The sequence below is a fragment of the Rutilus rutilus genome (assembly GCF_951802725.1).
Source record: "Rutilus rutilus genome assembly, chromosome: 25".
NCBI lineage: Eukaryota > Metazoa > Chordata > Actinopteri > Cypriniformes > Leuciscidae > Rutilus > Rutilus rutilus.
This window is the reverse complement of record NC_140229.1, coordinates 6,679,077-6,693,195: the sequence shown is the minus strand read 5'-3', so window position 1 is coordinate 6,693,195 and position 14,119 is coordinate 6,679,077. Positions and strand designations below refer to the sequence as shown.

At 37.4% G+C, this 14,119-nt stretch overlaps 1 protein-coding gene across 2 annotated transcripts in view; it reads right to left on the bottom strand.

Annotated features, from left to right (window-relative positions):
* Positions 1–536: 536 nt before the first annotated feature.
* Positions 537–14,119, bottom strand: part of bmp1b (bone morphogenetic protein 1b) — a 35,261-nt gene continuing 21,678 nt past the window's right edge. Inside the window, exons 12-20 of one of the 2 annotated variants that reach the window (XM_084401043.1) lie at positions 9,389–9,584; positions 9,185–9,310; positions 5,981–6,141; positions 3,610–3,790; positions 3,140–3,265; positions 2,035–2,162; positions 1,704–1,917; positions 1,375–1,625; positions 537–1,298 (exon numbers count right to left, since the gene is read on the bottom strand). In XM_084401043.1, the coding sequence (XP_084257169.1) occupies positions 1,164–1,298; positions 1,375–1,625; positions 1,704–1,917; positions 2,035–2,162; positions 3,140–3,265; positions 3,610–3,790; positions 5,981–6,141; positions 9,185–9,310; positions 9,389–9,584 (1,518 nt within the window). In that variant the 3' untranslated portion in view covers positions 537–1,163. Of the gene's footprint in view, positions 1,299–1,374; positions 1,626–1,703; positions 1,918–2,034; positions 2,163–3,139; positions 3,266–3,609; positions 3,791–5,980; positions 6,145–9,184; positions 9,311–9,388; positions 9,585–14,119 lie in introns of both variants that reach the window. The other variant, XM_084401044.1, reaches the window with a different exon arrangement.

Sequence of the window (14,119 nt, the reverse complement as noted above, 5' to 3'; positions counted from 1 at the left end):
AAAATATTCACAATTCAAAATTGTCATTCATATTTTTATTATGTATTAAATTCCCCATAAATGCAACAAATGCACTTGAGGCCATGCTATATTGAGCATGAAATGGCCTTTTTCTAGTCTTTTTTTTTTCTTTGCAGTCTATGGGCCTGACCAGCTGAAAAGTGTCCAGTCTGACAACTACGTTGTTGTTGTTGTTTTTTAGCCAAGTTGGCTCACTGCAGACAGGCTATAATAGTTAAAAACTTACCTAGTAGCCTAGTTTCAAAAGATCATGATTCCTGGTAAAGGTTGTTAACTCATATACTACTCACTTGATGATCCTAGCTCATTTTATACACAAAAGCAAAAGAGCAATAAAAACCTTTAGTCATCTCAAATTGTTTATTAGTCACATTAACACTGTCTTACAGTTCATTGCATCAGATGGACAATATCAAATGCCAAACAATTTAAGTCTACGGGAAGGCTCTCAAGCCGAAACGTGTTGGTATTCTTTGATTACAAGCGTTGCTGAATTATCTGGATCCTTCTTCATCGTTGCTTTACTTTATTCCTTGCTACTTGTGAGTGGGTAAATTTGCACTAGATCTATTTCTACGAATATAATTTAGGTTTAGAAGTCTGAATAATCATGTACAACTCTCATGTAAGGAATAGTGCTAGAATTGTTTTTTTATGTTTTTTTTTTTACAAAAAATATAATCCTTGTAAGTATAATATTTTATACATTTCCAAACTCAATTACCCAGATTTGTGGCAATAAAAACATTTTTATAATAAAAGACACATCTAAAAGTCTTTAAGATGCTTGCCTTCGAGGAATGGAAGAGATCTCTGGGCGGCTAAAGTGCATCAGGGACATTTTGAATCCAATTCATCCTTCCTCCTTGATTTGCAGTCAACAAAGCTCTTCATACTAATTATATCTGCCAGTCTGATGTTCCATTTCCTATAGAGTTTTCAATGGATCCTTTGAAGTACGACAATTGTTTTTTGTCATATTCCTACATCAAGCTTGTTATTTCTGCTTGTTATAGCTGAAAGGCTACATATGGGGTTGGCACCATTAGGACTTCCTCTTTGCAGTCTGGAGGGGAGGGAGCAAGAGGCCTCGGGTGGCTTCAATAATACAGGTCCACAAGAGCTCTTCTGTCATGAAGAACTCACTTGCTAGAGTGCAGGGTGTCCTGGAACTTGGTGCTTCTGTAGCGAACATGGAAACCTTTCTTGTTGATGGTGTCATCCGAGTGAAATTTGATGACAATGGCATCACCAGCTGAATATATCTCCTCTGGTGGCTATAAAGGATAAAATTGAGACATAAATGTATAGATGTGTGTGCTTATGCTGGCTTAACAAAAATCTCAAGCTTACCCCTGACCCACAGTAGCGTCCCAGCCTGGGCACTTTGACATCAGCGCCATCAAACAGCTCCATGTAATCATATCCACAGTCAGCTTCCTCCTCAATCTCAAAGGTGTGGAAGATGAGCTCCACCCCATAGCCCTTCTCCGCTGAGATCACCCACTGGCAGTCTGAAGCTCCGGGATAGTTGTTGTCACCAAACTGAGCGTGGGAATACAGATCCTTGGTCTTTATCTCCGCCTTCAGACTACCACCACACTCTGAGAACAAGGACGATTATCGGTAGCCAAAATCAAACGTTCATGGAGAACCTCAGGACCATTCAGAAAAAGAAATACCTGCTGAATGAGAGACCTTAAAACCCCTTTTCTGTACCGAGTTATCAGAGGAGAACCGCAGGAACATGGTGTTACCACTGGAAATGACCGACGATGGCTTTTTGCTCCCACAAAAGCGTCCAAAACTGGTCGCTCTGCCATTTTGGCCGTCATATATCTCCAAATGGTCGTATGTACACTCCTGATGAGCCTCCATGTCAATCTCTTCAAAAGCCTATGGGAGAGAATACAATTCGGATTAATCGCCACACAAACAGAGCTGGTGAAATGGTTTACTAGTGTATATTGTATCTTTAACCACTCATTTTGTCAGGCCGAATGATGCAAGTACAAGTTTAATGCGGTGGCCTGGGGTGGTGGATAGGGTCCATGTGCAGGCCTTCTTGCTGGGGTATTTATCAGGCCAGTTTGGACTGGTGATGATACCGGACACACTGGTAATGGCTTGATCACAGCCCACTAAAAACACAAAACCAGGACATAGATGATTGTTGTGAATCCTCAACCAAGGAAAGGATGCAAAGAAAATATTTTCTGTAAGCTTAATGCAATTATATCTTGTTTGAATAGTTAGTAACATAATCTGTTACATTACACATTTTTGGTAATATAATCGAACTACTCTTTGATTACTTTTAAATTGCTTTTGACCTTTGGTTATCAGATAGATTTAAAATGGATAATCTTGTACTAAAGTGATATAACAATACAAAGAGACATTTTTTTTTGTAGAAAATTTGACATCAACAAAATGAAGTGCATTAAACATTACATATTGACAGGGTTTCCCAAACAAACATAAGCATTAGGCTGTTTTAGAAAGGACAAGTTAAAAGACAGAAAAGAAGAATTAGTGAGAATCAATAAATTATGAATAATTTACTGCCATTTTGTGAATATTAAGTAATCATGTAATCAATAATCTACTTACAGTTATAATATTTTTGGGAATCTGATTACGTAATCCAGATTACCTATATAATCAGTTACTACCCAACAGAAAAAAAAAAAAAATGTGTGTGTGTATGATATATATATATATAATATAATAATTTTTCTTATCAGTGATTGTGAAATTGTGTTTATTTATATATCTATATATCACACAGAGTATATGATATATATATATATGAATATACTGATATATTCGTATCAGTATTTTTTTCTGCTTTTTGATAAAAAACAAAAAAAAACATTTTATTAAGAGATAATCGTAACTTCAGGTTTAAAGAGTTTACAAAAAGCAAAAGGAAATGTTTTGTGTACACAGGGCAGCCTTGGAGCAATAACGAAACAGCCCTTCTCTGCATCTGTATGAGTTCAAAAAGAATACAGAGCTTTGAAGTGCTTAATTTTGTCCAGTTTATGCCAAATGCCTCCAGCCAAATGAATGCCTCTAATACAAGAATGATTGGTAACGTGATGTAAAGACGAACCTTCTTTGCAGTCATGTTTATTGGTGTGCAACACAAAGCCACTGCGACACTGACAGCTGTAGCTCCCAAACGTGTTAACACACTCGTGTTGGCAACCTCCATTCTCCCTAGAACACTCATCCATGTCTGCCAGAGAAAAAGAGGAACTGTAGTTTATTCTGTAGTTTGTTGATTGACACAATACACCCAATTATATAAATATCAGTGAAAGACGAGTCTATAATTCATGAAGGCTATTAAAGGAAACTTGACAGTTCCATATTTCATCACAGACATCCATTATAAGTACATTACTGTAAATGTATGCATTTACAAACTGAAGGACAGCTTGACATAAATTCTGGGTTCAGTACAAAAGAAGAGTTAAAAGAGTCAGAAACTGTCAGAAAAGAAAGTCAAGACTGTCTGAAACTCATTTATATTGTTCGTATTGTACAAGACAAACGCAAATGATCAATTCTCATGCTCACCAGAAAAGAACTGAGCTTTGAAGCCTCTCTTGGATACAGTGTTGTCTGATTTGAACTCAACACGCATACTGTTGAGTTGGGACGTGATCGCCTCTGGTTTCTCTGTGCCACAGAACTTCCCATGAAGCTTGGCGTCAGTAGACAAACCACTGTGTACCTCAACATAATCATATTTACAAACCTGTAAACAGACAGACAACCAATGAATAGATTTCACATTTTTTTTGTGCTTGCTCAACATGAACAACATTTAAATAAACAAATAGTTAATAGATAATCAATACTTCTTCCAAAACGTCTTTTTGTCTTACCCCGATTCATGGTAAACCTATTACATGTGTTTATATTTTAGACCTGTCAGGATGGTTTTCGCTGGAAATTACGCACATACGTCAACAGCGCAAACAACTTAAAATACTCCATTTTTGTTCATACAGATAAGAGTAATGCATCGAAACTGATAAGGGTAATTTTATTTGTGAAAACTCACAAGAACAACAAAAAGTTGTGCTTTTGTAAAATAAAGAAAACAAACAGGATGCACTTCTTGCCATCTCGGTCTTTGTGAGCTGGAGCACGTCACAAAAATTTAACGAAACTCAGCGGATAGGCTACTTGCTAACTCAAGCAAATGTAAAATAACGTGATCATCAAACATTTAACAACATGTAAATCAAAACTGCTTAAGATTACCAAATGAAATGTCGAACCCATGAGGAGAAAACGACTGTGAAGCTTTGGGGGTGTTGGGTCTACTCCATCTGTGTTTTGATCATCGTTCTGAATCTGATCAAGGTGTAGTCTTTGACAAAAATATGATTTTCTCAACTTATTTGTTGCTAATAAAATGTTTATTAAATTAAAGTACAGTTAAACGTATTTTCAAGTATAAAAAATGATATCTACATTTGAACATAGTAGTATACTGCAAGTGCAAAAATAATATATCAATAGCAAACTATAAGTATAATGTTATGTTCACTTAAAGAAAACTTACAAGTATACTTGCAGTATAAACTACTAAACTAGTAGTTTACTGAGAGTACACTTCAGTGTGTACTTTCATAAACTAAAAACTGTACTACTTGTATTCAAATAGTAAACTACTAGTATACTTATAAGTTCACTTGTACTACAGATGCATTACAAATGAGAAACCTAGTTGTGTACTTAAAGTTTACTACTGTTACACTTATAGTACACTTAAATGTATACTTTTATATACTAAAAGTGAGCCAATTTAGTCCCAAGCCGTACTGAAATAGTACACTTACAAGTTTACAACAAGTACACATTGATACTAGTATACTTACTACATAAAGTATACTTAAAAATATACTTGAACATTACTTAAGTATACTTCATAAAATGAACTTGAAGTATACTTCTTTTTCATAAGGGTTTACTGCAGAGATGGCGAGCATCCACAACTTTGCAGCCAACATTACCTCAGAAATCACTAGTTTATTAACTCTTTCCCCGCCATTGATGAAAATGTACGGCAATCCGTGTTTTTACTGTTATATGGTAAGGGCGCTATTACATATCTTCTGAAACAGTACTGAATCTCCTGATCTCTCTGAATCTCATATGAAACAAGCAATATCATATGTAATCATATGCATATGTAAAATAACGCAATCATCAACATTAAACAGCAGATAAATCAAATCTGCCTAATGTTACTGAATGAAATGTCAACCCAGGACGAGCTATAGGACTGTGCAAGCATTAGGGGTGTTGATAGACTCGATCTACTTCATCTGTGTTTTGATCATCGTTCTGAATCCCACCTGGACAAAGTCTTTAACAAAAACGTGATTTTTTTCTCCGCTTTTTGCTCAAAATGTTGCTTTTCTTAAATGAAACTTACCGACATTCAAGTGTTGATAAAAAAAAGAATGCAATAAGCTAGGATAAAACAGGTTTTATTTCTTTTGATAAATTGCATGTTCAGATATTCAAACAATCAAATATTCTGGGGGCCATGAAACTTTTGTAAAAATTATCAAAAACGCTGGCGGTAGCTGACAACAAAAAAACAAAAACAAAAAACAAACATGCTGGCAGGGAAAGAGTTGATAATTAAACGTCTCCTTGCAATTTTTTTCCTGACACATCCATAATCAATACTTTTGCTGGCGCTTCGTGGCAAACTTTATGCATCCGCTTGAGCGCAGAATAGGCTATATATTCGGCCCTAGTATATATTTATTTATATTTAAATTAATATAAACGTGCAATTAGTTGACTAATGGCTTAAATGAACGACTACTAGTCAACTAGAAACATCTTTAGTCGGGGGTAGCCCTAGTCTCGTCATATCCATAAATAGAGAAAAGTTGCTCCGGCTCCTTTGAAGTCAACTTACATCATTCCCCTCAGTCTCAAAAGTGTCAAAAAGCAGCGTGATGCGGTACTGCACAGGTGCAATGAGCTGCCACACGCAGTTCTTGTTGGGCGGGTATTCCTGCGGCCATCCTGGACTAGTGAAGGAGCCATTGAGTTTGGAGATAAATCCTCCACAGGCTGCTGCTGGGATCAGATAGAGGAGTCATTATTATGTTGGCTTGATTGACTTGATTGATTGATTGAAGCCAACATGCAAAGAGATACACATGACCCAGAATGTTAAACACAAATGTTCTGACTAGCCAAACAAGCATGCCTTTGAAGGCTTTCAGAAGTAATTTTCCTGCTTTCAACAACTCAATTATTAATCTTTTCCATTGCCAGTAACATCAAAGCTGGTCAAAGATCTAAAGCAACCTGAATGCAAGCATCAATAAACAAATTGTATGAATACACATTATGGCTGTAAACCAAATTCTCATCCGAAATTTTCGCACGTTAAAAAATAAATACGACCTCACGGTTGTCTCAATCACGTTTACACACTGCCTCCAAATCTTTTGTCCGTCATAATAAAAAGAAAAAAATAGCAAGCATTTTGAGAGGCGTTTTGACAATTCCGAGCCACCGAATGATGAATCCGAAAAAGACTGATCACTTGGAAAAGTAACAGCACGTCTCAAGCCCCATGATTTCTCCTATTCATGCCTCAGGTCACCACACTTCAGTTAGACAAGTTCTAATTTTCCAGTACAATGACTGCCGTTAAAATCAGACAAACTGATATAATGAAAAGTAGGTTCCCACTCCAGGTAAAACCCTCAAAGCCTGATTGGAGAGCAGTGAATGAAATGGTCCCTTTTTACCGGATATATAATTACCACACTGGTTTTCCTGATCAGTTATGGCTATTTGTTGAAAGGGAACCACTTCAGGCCTGATTTCACAGTCTGTTTAGTTTACAAAGGCCTGAGAATAACAGGTAGAACCAGCACATTCTCACTCTCAACTTACTTTTTAGACATTTTTGAGCACGTAACCCAACCCCCTACCCCTAAACCTAACCGTTTGTATATTATATAATATAAAACACAGGATATAACAGGCAGATACATCTACATCACAATTTATTCAAACAGTACAATTATTCCAAGTGTAACAAGGACAAACAATTTATTTGTGTGAGGAACAGACCCAAAAGCGTTCTTAAGCATCTTCATCCATAAAGCTCCGATCCGTCCTGAACACGTTCTAAAATTTCTGCCAGATGAAGCATTACATCAGCTTTGGTTCTGAAATGGCATTGGCTCTCATGTGTCTCGTGACTAATTGCATTATGCTAAAGTTTGAGTGTAACTTTTCAAAATGGGATATGACTGTGTGTGCGTTCACGGAGTGGGATCATTTTCAGCGATTAAGACCTTGGGCCCTATTTTAACGATCAAAGCGCACGGCGCAAGTGCACTTAGGGCGTGTCCGAATCCACTTTTGCTAGTTTAACGACGGGGAAAAATGGTCAGCACACCCGGCGCATGGTCTAAAAGGGTTGTCCCTATTCTCTTATTGAGTAATGGGTGCGTTTTGGGCGTAACAAGTCTCATCTCCCATTCGTTTAAAAGCCTGTTGCGCTCGCGCCATCTCTAGCGAGAAAACGGATCTGCTCGTGCATGAGGTTAAAGCACGCGAGCAGACCATCTACGGGACAATATTATGTACACAATATTAATATTTGCTATTTAAACAACATGGCGCAGGGCGATGAAATAATAACTGCGTCGGGCTGAAACTACACACTTGCTATTAGATTATCCTATTCAAATCAATGTGATAAATAGTAACTGGAATCAGTAACTGAATACATTTTGTAAGTAATCTATCCAGCACTGTTTCTCATATAGAAGAAATGTAACTAGAGATGCACCGATATGAAATTTCGATACCAGTGAGAGCCGATACCAATAGCCGTTTTTTTTAGAATGATATTGCCCGATGCTGATGCCGATAGTTTGTTTTTTCTTATGGATAAAAAAAATCTCTCCCAAATAATGCTGCAAACAGAGAACCCTCTCATTTGGTACACTATAATATTAGAGGTTAAAATTAACAACAGAGCTATTATATTCAACTGCTATTTATTTCCAGATATAATATTTACACTCAAATAAAAGATGAAATGTTTGTATACAACTCAGTTACACATATAAGGTAGTTTTCATAAGCACTTCTCTTCATGGCAAATTTATTCAAGGAAAATGTATTCAAACATACATAATTAACAGTAAATAAGTTTTAAAATAAATTAAATTTAAATAATTTTCTTCTTTTTTTTAACTAACTAACAAACGGATGACTTTCCTGAGGTAAATGCAACATTAAGTGATATTATTCGCAAGCTTCACAAGAAAGTTTCAAGCTTCACAAGCAAGTTTTATTGACATCTTTCCACGTTTGAAAGACTGATTGAGTGATTACATGAGACATGATATGGATTTCGGCAAGTTGTACTGTAACTTTCAACTTACCTTCTGATATTCATGCATGTTTTTCCAGATATAATTTGTATTAAAGTGGAAGAATAGACTCGCACTCCGCGCTGCTGCTTGAACTGAGGCGCTACAGTGATCTGTCACGTCACATTTAAGAGTGTCAAAATGTCATTTATTGTTTGAATTTCGTGATAAAATGGACAGAATTTGAAAGCTGACACTGTTTCTTTTTAGAAGTAACAAAGCACAGAGCTATTTGCTATTACTGGGTGAGAGGCGAGCATTTCTGCGGAAATACTGCAGATCTGGCAACGCTGGCTTGAACTACGGGTGATTCATAGGGTCAAATAGAGCCTGCTTATATGTAGCTGTTTTTAGCCGTTAATGCGTTATTGTCGCATTATCTTGCCTTAACTAACTCAACATGAGAGATTTTCTTCACACACAGTCTCAGTCACACACTGCATTCGGTCAGGTTTTACCGCAACCTTTTGATTGACAGGATATAATCAGCACTGATCATCGGCTGTTTTTAAACAACCGATGGCCGATAGTGAAAATAATTGCTTTTATCGGCCGATACCGGTTGTTGGCCGATACATCGGTGCATCTCTAAATGTAACTTCTGTTGACTAAGACTTCTGCTTAAATGTGAGGTTAGTAAATATAACTAGGGTATTCTGCGTGGCTCACAGCACATTGCTGTGCGTTTATCATGAGCAGGTAATTGGTATCACCTGCGCAGCTTCGGCGGTCCGGGGCGAGCTCGTAACCAGGGTCGCAGGCGCAGTGGTAGCTGCCCAGGGTGTTGACACAGCGCTGCTCACAGTCACCTTTATCAGGCCTGGAGCATTCGTCAATCTCTGCATTACAAGCAAAGTTCAAGGTCAGAAGGTCACAAAAGTAGGTGAAGAGGTCAATATGCAATTTAGGATTGTCACCTTTAAAGAAATTAGCCGCAAACCCAGCTTTGTTCACAGAACCATCAGATACAAACTTCATCCACAGCTGGTTAGAGCTGCTTTTGACATCATCTGGCTTTTCGTAGCCACAGAAACGGCCCAGTAGAGGACTGCTCTCTGAATCACCGTCTCGCACTTCCAGGAAGTCATAAGCACAGTTGTCATGTTTCTCAATCTGAGTGTGAAAGAGCAGCTCATGAGGAAAGGATCGTAATAGAAATGTTACCTATGACATCTCTGTCAGAAAAGTCGGCTGTGGGGGCGGGAGGTGTTTATCAAACTGCGTTTGTACTCGTTTCTGGTAAAGGAGTGGGGTGGTTATGGTTTGGTTTTGTGTGTTTTTTTGTTCTTTATTTTGACCATTCTCTGTGTTGTTCCAACAACCCAAGACCCTTTCACACTTGGATTTCTGTATTATTAAGACAACTTAAATATATTGGTATAATCTGATTATGAGTGATCTTAAATTTATTAGCCTTAATGTAAAAGGTATTAACCATGTTGTTAAAAGGCAAAAACTTCTTTCTTTTTTTCAGAAGGAGAAATGTCAGATTGCATTGTTGCAAGAAACCCACCTCTCTGATACAGAGCATATGAAGCTGCGTAGAAACTGGGTTGGCCAAGTTTTTTTTTCTTCGTATAAGTCCAATAGTAGGGGAGTTGCAATTCTTCTTCATAAAAATCTTTCCTTTACATTTGAAAAATCAGTTGCAGATAATGAAGGTCGCTATGTACTCCTTTCAGGTTTCTTATATGGGGAGCATGTTCTGATTGGCTGCATTTATGCTCCTACGGTATATGAGCCTAATTTTTTTTCTAAGTTATTAGCTGACATTTCTTCATTTTCATGCTCTCGCATACTCTTGGGAGGGGATTTTAACTGCGTTCTAGACCCATCCATAGATCAGTCCCCTTCAAGAGGTATCAGACAAAGGAAAAGTCTTAGGCTTTTGGAATTCTGCAAGGATCTGGAACTGTTTGATGTTTGGAGGGTATCTCATATGAGGGAGAAAGATTATACTTTCTACTCTCAGCCCCATCAAACATTTTCACGTATCGATCTATTTTTAGTATCCCAGGAGTTATTGGATAGAACAGTGGATAGCTCTATTGGGATTAGGACTTTGTCTGACCACTCTCCCATTACAATAATAGTCTGTCCTCCCTACAGAGACCCATGTAGTAGACAGTGGTGACTTAACCCTTCATTACTGAGCTGTCCTAAATTTATGCATTTTCTCAAACAACAATGGAAAATCTTTATTGAAATCAACAAAGCTCCTGAGATCACTCCGTCAGTCTTATGGGAGTCAGCAAAAGCCTATTTGCGAGGTGTAATTATAGGTTACACCTCAGCCAAAAAGAAAGCAGCAATGAAAAACATAGTAGAACTTGAAAAGAAAATTAAGTCTTTGGAGAGAGATTTTAAATTGTTACCATCCAGAGGTGTGTCCCAACAACTTAACGCAGCCCGTTTGGCTTTAGATCAACTACTAACCAAGAAGGTTGAATCTTCTCTTTTTTTTGCCAGACACAGACTTTATGAGTCAGGGAATAAACCTGGCCGTCTTCTTGCACGGCTGGCTAGGGGGAGGATAGAGACTAATGTAATCTCATCCTTAAAGGATACCTCCGGGGCTCATAGGTTTGAAAATAAATACATTAATAAAATTATGAAAGAATATTATCAAAATCTTTACTCATCAGAATGCCATTCGACAGAGCAAAGGATGAACCTTTTTCTTGATAACATCAGATTACCCTCTCTTAAAGTGGAAGAGCAAGCAGAACTCTGTAGGCCAATTACAGAGGAGGAGGTTCTTTTTTCCATAAACGCTCTAAGAGGAGGGAAGGCCCCTGGGCCAGATGGTTTTTGCCCAGAATTCTATAAAAAAATGGGAAAAGAAATAGTAGGATCACTTACTGAAATGTTTACTGATTCATTGAAAAATGGTCACCTTCCACCCACTTTAAATTTGGCAAATATTTCTTTAATTCTTAAAAAGAATAAACCACCTGATTCATGTAGCTCCTATAGACCTATTAGCTTAATTGGGGTTGATGCTAAGATACTCTCTAAACTGCTGGCCAGAAGACTTGAGGTGGTTCTTCCTAACCTTATAAACCCAGATCAGACGGGCTTTATACAGAAACGTTTTTCTATCACAAATATAAGGAGACTCTTGAATGTTATACAGTATACCAACCAGCAGAATTGTGAGGCGATCTCTGTATCTTTAGATGCAGAGAAAGCTTTTGACAGGGTTGAGTGGGGCTACCTGTTTGAGGCTTTGCAGAGATTTGGTATAGAGGGTGAATTTCTAAAATGGATTCAAACTATTTACCATTCCCCTATGTCTTGTGTTATTACTAATGGTCTACGGTCAGATTCTTTTCCGCTTGCTAGGGGCACCAGACAGGGCTGTCCGTTGAGCCCTCTTTTGTTTGCGCTGGCTCTAGAACCTTTAGCAGAGGCTATTAGACAGAATAGGGATATAAAGGGTATATCGATGAGGGGTGCTGAGCACAAAATTGCACTATATGCAGATGATATCTTGTTGTTTCTATCCTCACCTGAATTGTCGATACCAGCAACATTATCATTATTTGATGAATTTAGCGCAATCTCAGGGTACAAAATTAACTTTAACAAATCGGAAGCATTACCGCTAGGTAATTTTGATACTAAATCATTAATTAATTTCCCCTTTAAATGGTCAACATCTGGATTTGTTTATCTTGGGATTAATGTGTCAACTGATTTAAATAAATTATGGAAACTTAATTATGCTCCAATTATTCATACTGTAAAAAGAGACTTAAACCGTTGGCAAGCTCTCCCTCTTTCACTGCTTGGTAGGATAAGTTTAATCAAGATGAATATCCTCCCTCGACTATTGTACCCTCTTCAGATGTTACCCTTATGGTTAAGCAGGAAAGTCTCTGCTCAGCTGGAAAGTGCTTTTTCTAGATTTATATGGAATGGTAAAAAGCCTAGACAAAAGTTTAAATCTCTGCAGATGCCAGTGGAGTTGGGTGGATTAGCTATGCCAAACATTCTATATTATAATTGGGCTTGCCATGCTAGACTTATTTGGGAGTGGTTTAGGTCTTACTATGATCTGTGTCCTACTGTGGATTCCTGGGCCTGCACTCCGCTCTCTGTCTGGAGCCTGTTTGCCTGTCCCCATAAGTATGATGAGACTGTGAGAAAGAATCCAATACTCTATAGTTCTATTAAAGTTTGGCGACAGATCTCTAGGTTCTTTGGGAGAGGCAGAACTATATTCATGCTGAATCCAATATATTCGAATCAGGATTTTGCTCCCGGAATAGGTTCACCTCTCTTTAAAACATGGCACATGAAGGGGATTCGTGTGCTAGGAGACCTGTTTCAGGATGGCTCGCTAATGTCTTATCAACAAGTACAACAAAAGTTTGATCTCCCAAATCAACATCACTTTGGATATCTGCAAATTCGGCACTATGCTATTTCAAAGCAAAAACAGGTGCCAGATCCATTAGCACCTAGCAGTTTGGAGAGTTTCCTTATCAACACAACTAATGCTGCTCATTTTATCTCTAGATTTTATTCTTTTTTATATTCTAATGTCTCTGGACTTTTAAACACTGTGGCTCGAAAGTGGGAGGAAGATCTATGTAATGTTTATATAGACGATGACTGGCAGGAGGCTCTGAAAAGTGTTAGATCCACTTTTACTTGTAACCGGCTTAGAGAGACTCAGTATAAGATCTTGCATAGGTTGCATATAACGCCAGTTTTAATGAATAAAATTGATCCCTCTATGCCATCTCTTTGTATTAAGTGCCATACAGAACTAGGAACATACTTTCATTGTTTTTGGAGGTGCAAGTTCATTTCAAGATTCTGGAACTTTATTGCATACGAAATTAGCACTATTCTTAAGATAAAATTGAAACTGGATCCTGGTCTCTTTCTTTTGGGGCTCCCTTCTAAAAGGCAGGCAATGTCGTTGTCACTTAATGCAAAAGGTTATAGATTGCTAGATAAACTGCTACTTGTGGCAAGGAAATGCATCCTTATTAAATGGATAAAAAGTACTCCCCCCTCTGTCACACAGTGGTATAAGGAGATTTTTGCAGTTTTACCACACGAGAGGCTGGCAGCTGTACTTAGGGGTAATATACAGAGCTTTCAGAATGTATGGTCTCCTTTTATAGATCACTTGCCTCCAGATGTGAGAAAAATGGTTTTGTGTGTTAATTAGGGCTTTTGGGTTGTCAGATCCCTCCTCCTGGAGGTGGGCTCAATAATAAATAAAGAATGGTCTTGGTTCCTTTGTTTTAACAATTATTATTATTTATTTATTTTATTTATTTTTTCTTTGTTGTTGTTGTTGTTCTAAATGACATGTCTTCATTATAGGGTTATATTACTGAACATATCTAGGGTAATATATACAGGAAATATCTTTTGTTTGTGTGCTTTTACAGAAGTTGTGACTGTTTAATTTAGTGGCTAGTTAGTCACCAACATTTATACTTATAGATGGTATTATGTTTTTAATTTTTATTTTATCATCCTTTTACTCTCTAAATGTATATTTACTCATTTTGGATTTGCTTATTTATTTGATATTATTGTTTATTGTTTAAAAATTCATGTCACAATGGTCTAAAGAATTGTTGTTAACCTATTGTATTTCTGGAAAGCACATTGTACACTCA